The sequence below is a fragment of the Struthio camelus genome, chromosome 5 (assembly GCF_040807025.1).
Source record: "Struthio camelus isolate bStrCam1 chromosome 5, bStrCam1.hap1, whole genome shotgun sequence".
Taxonomy (NCBI): Eukaryota; Metazoa; Chordata; class Aves; order Struthioniformes; family Struthionidae; genus Struthio; species Struthio camelus.
The window spans coordinates 81,301,843-81,319,115 of NC_090946.1; the positions used below are offsets into that span (position 1 = coordinate 81,301,843).

General features: G+C 51.3%; 2 protein-coding genes across 6 annotated transcripts; both read right to left on the reverse strand.

Annotated features, from left to right (window-relative positions):
- Window positions 1-824: 824 nt before the first annotated feature.
- MGAT2 (alpha-1,6-mannosyl-glycoprotein 2-beta-N-acetylglucosaminyltransferase) lies at window positions 825-2,383 on the reverse strand. The gene has a single exon (XM_009677016.2). The coding sequence runs from the start codon at window positions 2,298-2,300 to the stop codon at window positions 951-953; it is 1,350 nt and encodes a 449-aa protein (XP_009675311.2). The 5' UTR covers window positions 2,301-2,383; the 3' UTR covers window positions 825-950.
- Window positions 2,384-2,799: 416 nt separating this feature from the next.
- On the reverse strand, window positions 2,800-15,680 carry LRR1 (leucine rich repeat protein 1). 5 transcript variants are annotated; one of them, XR_011141746.1, is made up of 6 exons: window positions 15,419-15,680; window positions 15,221-15,319; window positions 11,148-11,875; window positions 8,126-8,292; window positions 7,484-7,611; window positions 2,800-6,384 (listed from the first exon to the last, which is right to left on the reverse strand). XR_011141746.1 is itself a non-coding variant. In XM_068947618.1 (5 exons), exons 1-5 carry the CDS (start codon window positions 15,599-15,601, stop codon window positions 7,541-7,543), a joined length of 1,248 nt encoding a protein of 415 aa, XP_068803719.1. In that variant the 5' UTR covers window positions 15,602-15,680; the 3' UTR covers window positions 6,432-7,540. The 5 variants fall into 5 exon arrangements, 3 of the variants coding, with proteins under 3 accessions (XP_068803719.1, XP_068803717.1, XP_068803720.1); XR_011141745.1 differs by lacking the exon at window positions 2,800-6,384 and adding an exon at window positions 6,432-7,181; XM_068947618.1 differs by lacking the exon at window positions 2,800-6,384 and having other exon boundaries at window positions 6,432-7,611.
- Between the last annotated feature and the right edge of the window lie 1,593 nt (window positions 15,681-17,273).

Genomic DNA, 17,273 nt, shown 5'->3' on the forward strand with positions numbered 1-17,273 from the left:
TCGTGCACTTCACACAGCTGACTAATTTTCAAGTTAACTTGGTTTTTTTTTTTTTTTTTGGTTTGTTTCAAACAAAGTCGGTGTGGTGTCACTCCTTTGTTTCTCTATTTTAATCCAGTTAGAGAATACCATTATACATGTCATTAAACTAAATGTACAGCACTAGAATGAGTGATGGTATTTGTTCCACTCTCTGGATTTAGAGAATAATAATAATAAAAAAGAGAACCTCTCCCCCCACTCCCAACTTTCATTCTAGCAATAAAAGCTTAATTTTTTTGGGGGGGGGGGGTGGAGAATGAAGAACTTCTGTAGTATTACAAAAGAACTGAATTTTATTTTGGCAGAACTAAAAAAAAAATTGTATATTTATCTACATGGTAGTAAAAAAAAAAACAGTGTTTTTTTTTTCTTCATATAATCATCAAATACATAGCAAATAAACGGGAATGCAGGTACCAGGTATCAAGCACGGCCTGGCAGGAGAGCCCGCGAAGAGCGCGGGCTCCCCGTGACTTCAGCAGCAGGGCCTGCCTCCCCGGCCGGAGCGCAGTAAAGCTCCTTCCCACGCTCAGCGCAACGCTCCAGGCATCGCATACTGCGCTGAAGACACGCTGGATGGGAAGGGGGGGAAAAAAAAGCTGTAAGCACCAAAAGAGATGCACTTAAATAAAAGTTCTCTCCTCCTCCTCCTCCTCCCAGTAAACACAGCGATGGTCGCTTTTTTGCATACAGATGTAAATACTGCTTTGAGTGACCCCGCAGCAGAAACTAGCCTGTTTGAAAGACACAGTTGCCGAACATGAAAGATTACTATTTTGGGACACCTTTTACAAGAATGTTTATTCATATTAAAGCAGAAACCAACTCATAAATGCTTTTATACATGTGACCGTCTGTAAAAGACGGTATGGAACAATTCAAAAAGAAAAAGGCTGCCAGAACGCTCCTCACTGAAGTCTGCGATAACTTTTACAGAGTTCGTGGTCCCTAATATCGCCCCACCCTCCGTTTTTGACATGAGGGGAAAGGGGTGCCATGGAGTACCTTTTACTGACACTCATCGTTTCGGGAAACAGGTACTGTTGGTTGCTGTTCAAGAGCGAGTCGATTTTGGCACTCTGGGTGGACGGCCTGCAGGATTTCTTGTGGTGCATGCCACAGTCCCCAGTATGAAAAATCCTGGGGATTTCGGGAACCAGCACTTTCCAGAACTTTGGAAGACAGGAGACAGTCAAATGCTGCAGAGTCCAGTCCCAGTTATAGTCATCGTAAGTGCAGAAGGCGTCCGTGCACTCGATGAGCTGCTGGTAGGTGTCTCTGCCGAAGGCCATGCCCATGTTGTGCTCGGTGGACTTCCACGTCTTCATCTCCACCTTGTCGGCCCTGCCGGCGAAGCCGCCGCGGACGAGGCCGTAGCTGCCCAGGGACACGATCTGGCACTCGGGGCACTCCTGCCCGCGCAGGGCCCACAGCTTCTTGAGGACGTGGTAGAAGTCGGGCGCCAGGTAGTGGTCCTCCTCCAGGAAGAGGACGGGCCCGGCGTGCTCCCGCAGCGCCCGCACCCGCTCCCAGACGAAGTGCAGCTTCCACCACCAGTGGTGCTTGGTCTGCGAGAAGCGGGCCTCGCGGTAGTGCCCGAAGGAGTCGGGGTACTCGGCGTTGATGCAGCCCAGGCGCAGCGCCGCCGCCTTGCCCACGTCGCGCGGGCAGTCGCGCGGGTCGTGCCCGGGGAACTCGCGCGGGTACAGCTGGATGCTGAAGGGGAAGAAGACCTGCAGCACGGGGCAGAAGTCCACCTGGGCCGCCAGGCGGTTGAGCTCCTCGGCCCAGAGGTCGTGGCTGAGCACCAGCAGCACGTTCTCCACGCCCGCCGCCCGCCGCAGCGACGCCAGCAGCAGCCGCAGGTGCTCGGCGCGGTCGTGCACCTGCACCACCAGCACCACGTCGGCGGCCCGCGGCGGGAAGCGGCCGGCGTTGCGCACCGGCTGGTCGAAGTTGAGCCGGTAAACGAGCGAGCGGTAGCCCAGCGTGGCGTTGGCGGCCGGCGGCGCCGAGGCGTTGGCGGCGGGGCGGCGGGCGCTGGCGGCCGGCGGCGGCGCCTCGCTGGCGGCGCGCAGGGCGGCGGCGGGGGGCCGCGGCGGGGCGGCCGGATCGGCGGTACCGGCAGCGCCGCCGCCGCCTCGCGCCGCCTCGCGCCGCCGCCCTCCGCGCCCGTTGGTGCCCCAGAGCGCCAGGGCGCAGGCGGCCAGCGCCAGCGCCAGCAGGAAGACTTTGCGCTTGTAGATGCGGAGCCTCATGGTCCCCGCCGGCCGGCCGGCCGCCCTCGCCCCGCCGCGCCTAGCTCATGGCGGCGCGGCGCGGCGGCACCGGCCCGGCCCAGCCCGCCCGATGCCGGCGGCTCCGGCTGCGCTCAGCCGCTCCCGCTGTCACGGCGCGCGCGACGCCGTCGCCTCCTCCTCGCCCCGCCCCGCGCCGCGCACACGTTGCCGCGCCCCATTGGCCGCCCGCCCCGCCGCCGGCGCCGTCCCATTGGCCGCCCGCCTCGCCACTCGCGCCCGCCGCCCGCCCCCCGCTTCCGCTCGGCGGGCGCAGCCTGATGAGCTGCGCCGCCCCCCCTCCCCCCCGCCCGCTCACGGCGCCGCGCGGTCCCCCCGCCCGCCCGCCCGCCCGCCCGCCCCCACGCGCGTCGCCCTCCCTCTCCTCTGCCCCCCGCAGGGGAACCGCGCCCGGGCACGGCCCCCCCGGGCTGCCGGCACACTACGCTGCTGATGTTGCCGTTTTTTTTTTTTCTTTTCTATTTATTATTTTTGCCCTGACCCAAGGTGACGCGGGGCCCCAACCCCAGATGGGAAGGGCGGGCGGGCACCCACGGGTGACACCGTCTGTCGGTGACCCGCAGAGGTGCACGGGGGACAACGGCTGGCTCTGCGGGACAGGGCGCCCAGCCGGCAGGAGCTGCTCCCAGCGCCCCCGCTCATCGCCCTCTCGGTTTTGCCTGCAAGGTTTTTTTCCCCCACGACATGAACTTGCACCCACGCTTTCCCCAAAGCACCGGGGAACGCTGCTATCGACGCCCGCGGGCCGGGGCGGCCGACCGAAACGGGGAGCAGCTCCTGGGGAGCGGCTGTGCGAGGGCGCCCGCGGTCCCCGCTCGGCGGGTGGCACCGTGCCCCCTGGAAAGCGCTCCCACCAGCCGGCCCCGCTCCCCGAGCCGCAGCGCGACGCGGAGCCGGCCTACAACGCGCGCCCGAGCCCCGTGGCCTGGAGTTTATCCAAGCCATGATGTTTTTGAGGAACTGTCTGTTGCTCGACTTCCTGCCAGCGAGGGCAGCTCTCATCGGCGCAGCGACCAGCGGTGCTGAGCGGTGCGTTGGGGAAGGAAGGAGACGTTTCACTTTCCAGCCAAGCAGGGAGCGGAGATGGCGGCAGCCTCCGCCGGGGGAGCCGCGCTCCGTCTGCCGTGGGCAGCCCGCGGCGCGGCCCGCTCCTCAAGGTTACCCGCTCCCGTCGCCCACGCGCGGGCCTGCAAAAGGAAGAACGAGCGAGACGAAAGAGGCACCGCAGCTCCGCTTTGGGCTTACACAACGAATTCAGTATCGTGCAAGTTCCGTTTCAAAAAGCGTTATAAACCTAATCAACGGTTTTTGAGCCGAGTTTGGAGGTGTCAGCCGGTGGCCTCCCCAGCGCAGATTTCACCCCCTCGGCTAGCGCTGTCCATCGAGGCTGCCGAGCATCAGCAGTGCTGCCAAGCTGCGGCCAGAAGCCAGCGGAAAGGTTTTATCGTCTCCATCTTTCCGCACCGCCAATGCTGCATTTCACGCGCACGCTCCCCCGGACAGCAGCTCCCCCAGCTCTGGCTGCCGTTTCTGCAGCTCCCTGCTCCGGCCCCCCCTCCACAGCACTAACGCGCTGCTTTCAGCGGGCTACTACTACCTCCTCCTTACACTGGTACTAACACACGTAGGTGCGAGGACTTTTTTTAAAGAAAATTCTGGAGGTAGTTTAACATCAATGCTCATTTCCATAACTTTAAATATTTCTTGCCTAAAGAAGGTCGCCCGGTACTCTAGAGCCAGAGGTAACGTCCTGCACAAGCTTGGGTAGAACTGAAACATGGTCTGACCGGGCATAATCGAATTTCCCTACCTTACCTAGGCGTTGTAAGGATAAGCGCATTAAACATTGCGAAGCACTTGGACAACGCGTAAATGGCATCAATACAGTAAAGGAAGGCCGAGGGAAAAAGGAGAATCCTCTAATCCGCCCCTAGTCCAGTTTGCAGCAGCATTCAGAAAGATCAGACTGAAGTCTGCCATAGAGGGTTCCCCAGCCCCAACATTACTGATAAATACATGTTTTAATGGCATTTAAAAGCATCTCACATTAGACAGAGTGCCCTTTACCTAAATTCAGGGCGAGAGCCATCCCTTGTTTTAATCAAACACGAATAAGCTCCACAGTGTTTGACTCCGCAAGTCAGAGGCAAACAGTGAACTTCTCGGGCATAACGTTAACAAAAAGGACGGGTAGGATACTGCTGTGTTTAGGATGTTTTTAACGAGTTTCACAGCTTGACATATTCTTTGCGCAACTCAAAAAAGCAAGTTGCTTTTAATCATCCGAGCACACCTGGTAATTTCCAAGTGCAACACTAAAAAGAACAGTACCCCTTATAAGAGACAGGACAGTCTCTGCAGCAAAGCCAGTTTGGTTCGATCCGATTGCTTTGCTATGAATAGGAACTGCCACATAAACGGTCATAAAATGTTTTCCACAAATACCTTAAATAAGGTAGAATCATTTCTTATGAGAACAACCTTTGCCCTGCCACGTTTTTTCTCTGCAAAGCCTAGATGCAGCAGTTAGGTCGCACCCACTCCTGCACTAGCAACGTAAGATAACCGAGCTGGGCCCGTCCTTTGCCAGCTCTAACTGCTCCCACGGCTGCTTCCACGCCTGCTCGCTGGCCTTTCGCCCCATAAATGCAGCGCACAGCTAACAGCAGCAGGACCTAAGCAGCACCGCAGCTGGCTTGCGGGCAAGCAGAGGAAAACAGCTGGAGGAGACGCTCTTCCACAACGGCTCAGGATAACGAGGGCTCCCTCAGCAACGCTACGCTACTCGCGTTTCTTCCGAAAGTAGTACTTGCTGCTTTAGCTTTATCTGCCTTGGAAGAACTGCTTCGGCTCTTTGCTGCTTCGCCACCTCCCGGCTGGACGACAAGCGTGCAAGGCCCGGCGGGGGGAGCGCCCAGCACGGAGCGCTGCAGCGCTCTCCTGGCGAGGCCTGCGGCAGCAGCCCTGGCCGCACACGGCTCCCGCACGCCAGTGCCGCAAGCACCTTGCTACCTCCGAGACGAATCCACGGCCAAACTTCACCCTACTGACAAAGGGGTTTTACAGCAGGGATAAATCTTGTTTGCTGGGACCATTGGCACTTTGAAAGCTAACACGGCCGGAACGGATGCCCACAGGAACTAAGGGACATCATAAACCTCTCCAGCTCCTCCTCTTGGCTGCAAAAGACTTCCCTTTCCCTCATCTCTTCTTGAAAGATAGGGAAATGAGGAGCATAAATAGCTCCTCTGCATTTTTGACCCCTGTGCGGCGAGATCACAACACACCTGCTGCACTGCTAGGAGGCACTCGGACGCTAGAGCACTAAGTGCTGCGAAAGAACCTCTGCGGAAAAGGACTCCAGCACTTTACCGGGTCAACGCTGTAGTTTCAGAGAATTACAGGATGCCAAGTCAACTCTGGCAAAGAAATCTGCTTCAGAGAGAATTCCATCCCAGCGTTAAGGCATGGAAGGAAAGGAAAACAAGAAAAAAAACAGTATGAGCAGAGGCAAGAGCAAGATATTTCCAGACAAAAATCCCTTTCCCACAGTTCACAGCCCGTTTTTCATTACAAAACCCACGGCACTCCTCTTCACACCGGCCCTTAACGCCCCCAGCTGATTACTACTCCCTACACAACAGGGCTTGGATGGGGCCTCAGCCCCTGCTCTCCCTAACTCTATCTGACCGCGCAGGTGCACAGTATCTGCCTCCACTGGGCACGGCCGCGTCCTCTGGAAGGGGCTCAGCCGCTGCACAGACATCCACCCCTCCGCATGGCAACGTGAAACTCCTCACGCGTCCCACGGGAGGCCAAGCTGCTGCCTCCACCACTTCCCTCCTCTTAATCACGCTCTCCACCTAAGGGATATTCTTCCACGCGAGTAATCTTCAGGCTGCTGCAATCAGGACGGGAATTCTCTCACTTTACAATAGCATCACCATACGGATATTTAAAATTCTCCAAGTTTAGTTCTACAATACTTTCAGAAGATTAGTGTTGAGGTAAATAGGTCTAGTCGGCGTTCTGCTTTGCAAGTTTTCTGTAGTTGAAGAAAAACATACAAGGAATGATTAACCCAAATCTTCCTTCAATTACTTAAAAGTCAGTTTAATGCTTTATAAATACTGTATGAAGACAACACGATCAAGTTATTTTGACATTCTGAGGCTGCTTTAATGACACTTGGTATTTCTAGAACAACTTGGAAGGTTTTTCTTCCTCAGGAAAAGTATCTCTTGGTCTTGCGAGAGCCAATGATTTTCTTTCAGAGTAAAGCCCTTCTGTGGGCTTCCTTCAATATTTCTTTCTGCTGTGAGCGTCTTGGAAAGTGAAGAATTTCAGACTGACGTTTTGTAATATGTAAGTGAAGGCGATGTTCAAGTAGCTGTTAAGCGATACCTGCATACGTTCTTTGTACTGTGCACTCAGCAGCCTGCTGCCTGCTTTCAGACTGCTCCTCACTGAGCATCACATTTAGGTGTAACCTGAAGGCCAGTCTGGACCAGTTCTGCACTCAGTAGCTACGGATGTCTTGTTTTTCCCATTGCAACTACATGTAATTGCCACAGCAGTGTATTTTTTAGGACCTGAAGAGGTGCAAGATGTATAACTCATCCCTGGGCAGTCAATGCTGCTTTAGAAACCAGTATTACATGCTTTCTCCAAGTCATTGCGTGCTCCAGTGCATGAGACGCCTGAAGACTTTTGTTCAACAGTGGTTGTTCCATGCTGTTTCTATCCTTCAGCCATGGAGCAGCTGACAAGACTGGGAAATAAGGGTGTGGATATGCTAAGTGTTTCAGTACCTTTACCAGGACAAAGGCCTGGAGCTAATTCCTAAAATACATTGAATAAAATATCCATTAGAGAAAACACAGTTTACACGTATATAAACAGTTTCAAAATTTAATAAGCGGACACAGTGAACAAATCGAGAATCTTTAAAATGTGAGATCTGAAACAAAGTTTAGACCACATATTTAGAAAAGATGCTTCTCATAACAAAGAGATAAAACCAGAAACATTTGTTCCAGTAAAAAACAATGCTGGTCTGCTGGTTGCTGGTCCCTGCTTGAAGGGAGAATGTTATACACAGAACTTAAAAGAAAGAAAAAAAGAAAAAGAAAAAAAAAGAGTACCTGGAATAACATGACCAGTTCTGAACCACCGACACCATAACTTCTTCTCATAGCAGCCTACCAAGTTGCTCTAGAGTAAACAATTTGGGAAGATTCCAGTCCAGTGATAAAGTCAATGTAGTCCTCTTCTGTAGGCAGAGTTCATAGCCTCAAGTGAACAGTAAGCAAGGAAGTATGATATACGCTAGGAAGCGGAAATTCACCCACCTTCCTTTTGGGAAGGAGAAGCCACTTACAAAACTGTCATGATCCTTTGGACAAAGTCATAGTTATAGGAAAAAGAAAGCAAAACACATTCTAAGGAAGATTCATTCAAGCTAAGAACCACTTTTTATTCCAACCAAAGAGAGAATCTAGTAGTAGAGAAACAGTCAGACCACCACATCAGGCTCATAGTGCCTCCCCACTGTAAGACTGACATTTGCTGTCGGTAGCAAATGCTCTACGATAGCTCTCTGTTTCACAATAGCCCATGTGCGTAACAAAACACAAAACAATTTCAGACCCCTCCATCACTGGACAGAACTTCCGGCAGAGCTTTTGCACTCCTTAGGGGTCACCCATTACTTTGCAGGTACCTGTCTAGGAACTGGGAATAGCAGTCTAGAGAACAGAAGTAGCAGATAATGGGTGCTTCTGTACCTCCCATGTTATCCACGAGGACCACAGTGTGAGCTACGTGATGGAGATTCATGGTCACTGTGATTTGAATGAAGCTGCTGAGACAGGCACTTCCACACTGGCATGTTTTAGCCACTTCCAGATCTTCACAAAGGTGAGAAGGGAGCAGATGACAACCATAAGGGATTCTGTTGAACGAGAGAAGTAAGTGAGAATTCACTACAAAATTAACCAATGTCACTCAAACACAGTGACATGCCATATGCACCAGTCAGGGGGAAAAAAAAAAAACCCAAAACATTTCAAGATCATCTAAAAAGGCAAATTTGAAATTTTGGCACTAGCAATACCAGACTAGTTAGAAATTGAAATGCCATTTTTCAAAATGGTCACAAAAAACACATAACCGTGTTACTGACCACTAAGTGCCAAGAATCTGGCCTCCAGAAGTCATTGTAACAAGAAGCAGGGAGTTCATGCAAATTATAACACCTTACGATGGGGATAGAGAATTAGAGATAGATACAGAATTAAAAAGAGGACTAAGGAAAAAAAAAAAAAAAAAGAGATAACCGGGGCACACATTTGTTCTTCCCTCACATTAGCCAGGAAGATCATATTTCACTCTGGCCTGCTAAGGTACCCACAATCTGCTCTTCACTCTCTAAAATGAGTAATCGGTAGTATCATAAACACACTGTATCCAGAGAGTGAACTGGAGATCAAGTGAGCCTTTTTACAGTAGTATTACGCTGCAGACAATAAATTAAGGTTCTCTGTTGACAAATCTATCTTCTCCTCCATCATGGCAGTGATGACATTCAATGACAAGAAGAACGAAGAAACTGCCGCTTCTACATTCACAGATGAGTGGCATTGTGTTTAGGGTAAAAAACAAAGAATTTCCCTGATCTATTTAATAGAGTTAACTTTCTTTTAAAATATGGATACCGCCAGTGCACAACTGTCAACTCAAGACTTACCAAATAGGTCTCACTGACTCACATCCAGGCTATACCTAAATAGTCCTCATTCTTTCTACACACCATCATTCACATAGCTAAGACACCCATGGATTTTTTTTTCCTCCACCTCAGTTACAGGATATCCTTTTTTCTGGTCATGACAAGCACAATCACAGCTCTTGTACTTGCCCAGAATGCCACCACAAAGATTATTTTCCAAACATTTGCTTTTATGGTGCCATCCCTCCTTCTGTTTTCTTCCTCTCTCAAGGCTTTTATAGCCTATTGTCACTCCTATTTCTCATTATTTGTTAATTCACGCATCCAGTGAATGTCAGACAGCTAGACAGCTTCTGTTGCCCATTTCTTACATTTTATTTTTTCGTTTTTTTTTTTATTTATTTTTTTTGCTGTTTTTAAAGGTAAATCACTAATGCTTAGCGAGTCCCTTCCATCTGAGAAGCCCCCGGAATGAATGCACAAAACTGCCCTCCTTATCCTCTCAAAAGCTCCTGCGCTGCAACACCTTTGGACATCTCAGTAACAGTGAGGCTGCTGAAATGCCAGGGCTCCTCTGACCAGCACTGTTTCCTTATAATCACAGACCCCTTAGGCAAGAGGACTGTTTCCCTTGTCTTACTCTTGGAGCAGAGAGCCTTTTTCATTCGGCACGATGGTGGCTTTTTACAACACTTGCTGTACTGGGGCCAGGGGCTAGGTTAACGACAAGTATCCTCAGGTACTCTGGTAATGTAACTGAGCACCAACATTTGACCAGTGCAGAGGCATTATATTCTCTGGAAAAACACACGCTCTAATCATACTAGTATCAAAAACACTGCAATTTATATTAAAGACCGGAAAGGAGGCCTGCAAAAATTTGATCATCGCTCTAGATTAAACTCAGCTAGGTCAGAAGCGGAGAACATAAGAACCAGACTACTTGGTTGCTAGCTCAGCTCATTTCCAGGGTGTGCTCCACATGCCTGCGGACACCTTTAACACAGACTTCTGAGCAATTACCCAGGCTCTGGGGGCTCTCCCCACCCCTAAGGCAGGAACGGGCAAAGAGCTTAAATTATGAGAACATCAAGTCTGTCTCTCACCCCCTTTCTGTATCTGTGACTTTCTCCCATCTTTTCGCTCCCTTTTCACCCACGAAAATGGGGTGGGAGTAGCGCCAGATGGTACTAGAAAATCACAGACAGTGGCATTTAGGCAGAGCTATGCAAATAACGTGAGGAAAAGGGAGGGGAGAAAAACAGACATACAGCAGCCTGGCAAGGAAGAAGCAAGAGATGCTATTAATTGTAAAACTACCTCAGAACTGGGTTTCTCCGCATAAGGCGGAACAGCCTAACTTCAACACAGAAGGAAACAGTTCAAGAATACCTGAAGTAGAGAGAAACCTGCAGTAAGTAATGCCAACTGCAGCATGATATTCTCCCTTTGAGAAGCCCCTCGCAGTCTCTTTCTAACACTGCTCAGCTTGTGTAAGGTCTCATTTAAAGCAGGGGCAGACTGACCAAGGTCCATAACTAGAAGCTGTCCTGTGGAAGGTAACCTTTTGCCAACACGCTATTTTCACACGTGAAAGGATAGCTACGGGCTAACAGATTTTTCATGCAGTCTAGCGTGCTTTAACGTGAACACAAGATGAGGGGCAAGCAGGAATCTTCAAGCTAAGGCCCAAAACAAATTATGACCTGTATCACAAAAATCCACTGTAACATAAGCACCTCCATATAAAATTCTGGAAGCGGTTTAGGGTCACGGAAATGGGTTCTCTTTTCCCATGGCTGCACAAAAATGCTCTGTTGTGGTGCTCCCCATTTTGTGAATAATAATATTTCAATTGCTAGCTTTCTCTAAACATTCCCAAAGACACCAAGCTACTACAAGAAACCGCTTTATCTTGTATAATAAAGAGAGGAATTTACAAGTGGGATTCAAGCAACCTTAACCTTATGGTTTTTAATATGTGAAGAACACTTGCCATAAACAGAGAAAAAACTGGAAAGTTTAGACTTGACAGGTTTGAACTGGAGTGACATATGTACCAATCACACTATTCTTACCTGTAATTTACAGTTGCCCTTGCAGCACATTCTAATAAAGTCAATGGTATTTTCAGCTGTATGCTGGGAACAAGTGGATTAGGCTGTTCAAAAGGATTTCCAAAGAGATCCAAGTTCTCAAGAGAGAGTTTCCTAAAGTCACTGGGCAAAAAAGGAAGTTTGTTTCGAGCTGCCGACAGGAAGCGTAGATGGCCTAACTGGCCCATCTTGAATGGCAACCTAATCAACTCATTGTCATCGAGCTTTAAATTAACAAGTTCTCGCAGTTGGCAAAACTGAATTGGAAGTGCTTTAATTTTGTTTTGGCTGAGGTCCAAGAACTGCAGAGATTTCTGAAGGGTGGAGTTGCACAGAGCAACACTGAATGACTCCAGGTGATTGTTGTGCAAATTAAGCTCCTGAAGACAGATCAGGTCACCAACAGTAGCTGGCAGTTGCTTAATATGATTATGACTTAGGTCTAGTTTTCTGAGTTTCTTTAAACAAAGCACACGCATATCAATTCGAGCAAGTTTGCAGTATGAGGCTTGGAGATGTTCTAGGGAATAAGGAAAGCTTTTGGTGAGAGGATAGTCCCTTCTTGATGTTATGATCATCTTCGTTTTAGGTTTTTCAACTTCAGAGGTCTTTGCTGGTACCAGAGCTGAGAGGGGGAGCGCTCCAATGTCAGTACCTTGGTGAGCCAGTCTCACAGCTGAAAGGAAATTCTTTAAATTGCTGGCATTTGCCTACAAAAAAACCCACAAACATGGAATAAATAGTTCATTTTTCTTAGATCTGTAGTAACACTTTCTGAACTATTTTGTACACATGCGTATCGTGAGACAGTCAGAAGGGCAATGAAATGGGAAAGGGAAACATAATTCAGGCTTACCTGGTTGGCATGCCGTTTACATTATTTAAGAACAAATGGTATGCAATTTGAATGAGAAGTTATGAACTCTCTGAATAACCTAGATCAAATGAACTGTGCTGCATTACTCAGAGAAGGAGCAAAGCACAGAGTTCAGAGCTGAAAATAAAGTACAGAAAGAAGTCTGATGCACTGTGATCTTACTAAACTGCAACATGATAAAGAGACAGTTTACAGAAACACACACAGAGAAGGCAGGGATCTAAAGTTTGAGGCAATCATTTCTGAAAACTGCGAGGAAGGAAAAGCATGGAATCGGAGATTGAATTTATATGTGAATCAAGGTGGGAAGCTTCAAGGCAGGTGAAGTAAGTGCTTCCAGTCACACGAAGCACTGTCTGGTTGGGCCAACACCAAAGAGGAGGATAACTCTTTTCACTTGTTCTGCAAACAAGTGACCAACTTTGCTTTAGGAGGTATACAGTATAATGACAGAGTCAAATTAATAGAAGAGCAGATGACTTCTATTTTAAATAAAGATCAAGTGAAGCTATGTTACATTTGTTGTACTGATATAATTAAGTTTATGCATAGCAGGGTGACCAAACGTTTCTCTTCTAAATTTCTAGTAAGTATCTACTCCAGCTGGCAACTGACAGACATGAAGCTATAAGGTAATTTGGAAACAAAAAGCAGAACGTATTAATATACACTAAAATTTATCCCTCAGTACAGAAAAGAACAAACACTCGCGGAGTGCTGAGAGTCAAGAGGTTTTTCACACTATTTCTAGCGGTGAATAGGCTAGCTGAAACCTGGTGACACCCATTTCTGCCCCTAAGAGACAACCCTTCTCCTAACTGTATTTGTCTATATCAAATTCTACAGGGTGCAAAACTAGCTCACATAATATAGACTGTCTAGCACAATGCACAATGATCTTGGAGATTTCTAGATGCTAATGCAATATAAATAAAGACAATAAAGGTCAAACATATTTGACTGCGTGGCTAACCTAATGACTAGCCGCCTTAATCATCCCACGTACATCTGTTCTCTTAACACCTGATGTGATATCTTCCAGAGATATGGAAACTGCACCTTCTTATCAATGTTTATTATGTCAGCCAAGCTACACTGGAACATTTAGCTATGGGACTCCTCCCAACTACAGTCAAATTCAGCATGCTTCCAAGGGTAAAAGCAGATAAATACATTTGAAAGTAAGGGGGCAAAAGTCATTCAGATCTGTAAAGACCAAGCAGGACGGACAAGACGCTAGAACTGAAGTTACAGGCACTATTTCTTTGCTCTCAGAGTGCAAGACACAACAGAAACCCGCTTCTTAGAGACGAAAGCTCTACGACGTTAAGATAAGTTCACACTATTTATGCATCTTGAAAATAGGAATACTTTGTGTTCTGGAGCCTTAAAACAATTTTCCTCCACAATATCTATGTAAAGGAAGTATATCTGTAAAACCATAAGAACATGTTGAGAAAAATACTAAGACCTACCTATGAAAAAGGCAAAGAATTAGCTGGAAGTGCTCAGGAAGGAATTTCCTTCAGGAAAGAATTTTCCTTCCACAAGTCTGGAGTCTCAAGAAAAAAGATGTTGTGAAATTAAGTTAATACGCATCTATGCCTTTCAAGTCTCTTGTTTCAGAACTGAACGAAAGATGATGACAAGGCAATCGGAGAGTCCATGGACTTAGCAGGCCTTGCACGCAATGCAGCAGGCACAGGCCTGCTAAAGGGAAAAAAACCAGTGACTGATTTTTGCTCCAGGGTTAAATGTTCCAGAGCAACGTTACTTAACTTAATTTCCGATGTGGCTGAATGCAGCAAATCACACTACCTGGCAGAGTAGGGAGAGCAGGGTTTGGCATAGCAGTTGCACACAACCAGCACAGTGATATCTAGGAGTCTCTTTTCTACAAAGCTTTTGTCCATCTTTGAGACGTTAGATGGCTTTCCGTAATGAAATTATGAGACTAGCAGAAGTGACATCGAAAAATTAGCAATTATCTTAAATTAGGTTTCCAGTTTTGGAGAGCTTAAGAGAAATACACAGTAGCACTGGCTTTTGCAGAATTTAGTAATTTGTTTATAGAGTTTAACAGTATGAAGGTGAGCTTTTATGTTAAGAACAGGAAGTGAGGATGTAGCTTCCCTAGCACAACTCTAAATAGCTTTATGAAAGATCAAAATTCTAACTCCCGTTTCACTAGATTCTTGTGAGAATAGTACTAGTATGCCCTTTTACAAGTTTGTTCAGAGACCAACTTTTTGACTTCCCTTCTTCAGCAGAAGCACTCAGAGGAAAGAATCTAAAACAAGAACATATTCCGGATCTAACACAACACCCGTGAAATTTTTCCTGCAAGACACAGAGCACGTTTGCTTCTGCCAAGACAAAGTTAATTAAACTGAATTTAGAAGCACACTGCTTCTTTCATATTTAACCCTATAACGCGAACCCCTCGTTTCATCAATTTAAGGCCACTTTCCACCACAGCCTTCCTTTTCATAGAGGAGATTTTTCCAGATCATTACACCGTGCCAGCTTCTGCCCAATCTCAGACTACCACATCTATATCCAGATACTGCTCTTAACAGTATCTGGATACGAATTAACCACGTAAAAACTGAACAAAAACATGATGAACAAAAGCATCGTTAGACATTAACTAAACTTTCAAATATTTGCTATGAACCGCAAATGAACACGCTGGTGAGTCCTACTGTTAGCTAAGCATTAAAACGGGACAGAGACGGTACTGCTGATCCATAGCGCGCGTCTCCAGCTTTGAAGTCCACAAGGGGTGTACCACCGGTCCGCTAATGCTGACACGAGAATAGTTTCCAGTTTTTAATCACAAACGCAGCAAGCAGTCACCTGTCGTGTAGGACGTACAGCCAAAGATCAAGAAAGGGGGTATCAGATGGGGGGGGGGGAAGGTTTTTTCTTCAAATAGGGAAGGTAGAAGAGCGTCAAAGAAGTGCAGACCACAGCACACCGCAGCGAAGCAGCTGGGCTCACCTTTCTCGGCAGGAACCGTAAACTGGCCTGTCCTCCCCTTCCTCTCCTCAGCGAGGCCACACGAAATGGAGCTGCAGCCCGGTTCACCCCCCCCCCCACACACACACCCCCAAAGCGGCGGCCGCGTCCGTGGGGGCCAGGCGGGGCCGAGGGCCGCCGCCGCCTCGGGACGCACCTTGCTGAGACAGACGTCGACGGCGGGCTCCCGGAGGCGCACGGTGGCCTTGCCCTCCTCCACGAACCGCGTGAAGAAGCGCTCGATGTTCTCCTGCACCTGCGGGGCGCGGCGGAGCCGTGAGGAGCCGTGAGGAGCCGCGACGCCGACCCCCTCCCCCCCCCCGCCACCGGCCGCTCACCCCGGGCCCCCCCGCACCTTGTAGCGCGCGCCGGCCCGGTCCCGCGCCGTGCACACCATGAGGTAAACGCCGCCGCCGCCCCGCGGCCGGCCGGGCTGGCGGCCCAGCGAGAGGAGAGCCCGCGAGGCGCGGCCGCGGCCCCGCAGCCCGCAGCTGGGCAGCAGCCGGCTCACCACCTCCACCTCGCACTGCAGCCGCATCGCCAACGGCCGCCCAACGGCCGGCGCGCGCGCTCGAGGGCGCTGGCGCGGGCGGTGCCGCCCGGGGGCTTCCGCAGCCGGCCGCGCCCGGGCGCCCGCCGCCGTGCCTGACTGCTCCGCCGAAGCGCCGCCCCTCCGGCAGGCTGCCGGAGCGCCGCGACCGCCCCGCGGAGGGGTTTCTACCCGCGGAGGGGGAGACGGGAGGCAGGGTGGGGCGGCGCGGTGCCGGCGGCTGGAGCGGCGGCGGGACCGGCGGGGCGCGGGCAGCCCGGGGAGGGAGGGGCCTCGGGCGGCTCGGGGAGGGGGGGGGTGTCGGCCTCTGGCTGGGGCGCTGGCGCCCCCTGGAGGTGGCGGGCGGCGCTGCTGGGCGGGGAGGGGGCGAGAGTGAGGGGACACGGGGGTGTGAGGGGACATGGGGGAGGTGGGGGACATGGCGGAGGTGGGGTGTGAGGGGACACGGGGAGGTGGAGGGGCGTGGGGGAGGTGGGGGTGTGAAGGGACACGGGGAGGTGGGTGACATGGGGGAAGATGGGGGTGTGAAGGGACACGGGGAGGTGGGTGACATGGGGGAAGATGGGGGTGTGAAGGGACACGGGGAGGTGGAGGGGCGTGGGGGAGGTGGGGGGTGTGAAGGGACACGGGGAGATGGGGTGACATGGGGGAGGTGGGGTGTGAGGGCACATGGGGGAGGTGGGGGACATGGGGGAAGATGGGGGTGTGAAGGGACACGGGGAGGTGGACATGGGGGGGTGTGAGGGGACACGGGGAGGTGGGGTGACATGGGGGAGGTGGGGGGTGTGAGGGGACACGGGGAGGTGGGGGACATGGGGGAGGTGGGGGTGTGAGGGGACACGGGGAGGTAGGGGACATGGAGGAGGTGGGGTGTGAGGGGACACGGGGAGGTGGGTGACATGGGGGAAGATGGTGTGAAGGGACACGGGGAGGTGGGGGACATGGGGGAGGTGGGGGTGTGAGGGGACACGGGGAGGTAGGGGACATGGAGGAGGTGTGGTGTGTGAGGGGACACGGGGAGGTGGGTGACATGGGGGAAGATGGGGGTGTGAAGGGACACGGGGAGGTAGGGGACATGGAGGAGGTGGGGGTGTGAGGGGACACGGGGAGGAGGGGGACATGGGGGAGGTGGGGGGTGTGAAGGGACACGGGGAAGTGGGCGACATGGGGGAGGTGGGGGTGTGAAGGGACATGGGGAGGTGGGGGACATGGGGGAAGATGGGTGTGAGGGGACACGGGGAGGTGGGGGACATGGGGGAGGTGGTGTGAAGGGACACGGGGAGGTGGGGGACATGGGGGGTGTGAGGGGACACGGGGAGGTGGGGGACATGGGGGAGGTGGGGGGTGTGAGGGGACACAGGGAGGTGGGGGACATGGGGGGGTGTGAGGGGACACGGGGAGGTGGGGGACATGGGCGACACGGGGAGTAGGTGTGAGGGGACACGGGTGGATCTGGAGAGGACACTAGAGCTGGGGGGCAGGGACTATGGGGGGACATGGGGGCAGCTGGGGTGGCAGGAAGTGTGAGGGTGGGGAAGTGGGGGGCCGCGGGGGTGTATGCCATGGCCGTAGAGCGCCCTGGGGCGGGCGCAGTGTGGCACAGGAGGCCGTGTGGGGTGAGAGTGCTACAGGGCAGGTGGCCCTGCACAGCACACAGTGG

Bases quoted from the DNA above. Each gene is read 5' to 3' on its own strand.
- MGAT2 (XM_009677016.2), bottom strand. From the start codon at position 2,300: ATGAGGCTCCGCATCTACAAGCGCAAAGTCTTCCTGCTGGCGCTGGCG.
- LRR1 (XM_068947616.1), bottom strand. From the start codon at position 15,601: ATGCGGCTGCAGTGCGAGGTGGAGGTGGTGAGCCGGCTGCTGCCCAGC. The intron at 11,876-15,220 runs GTGCGTCCCGAG...GTTTTTTTGTAG, and splicing joins TCGACGTCTGTCTCAGCAAG to GCAAATGCCAGCAATTTAAA. The intron at 8,293-11,147 runs GTAAGAATAGTG...CTCGTTCAACAG, and splicing joins AGGGCAACTGTAAATTACAG to AATCCCTTATGGTTGTCATC.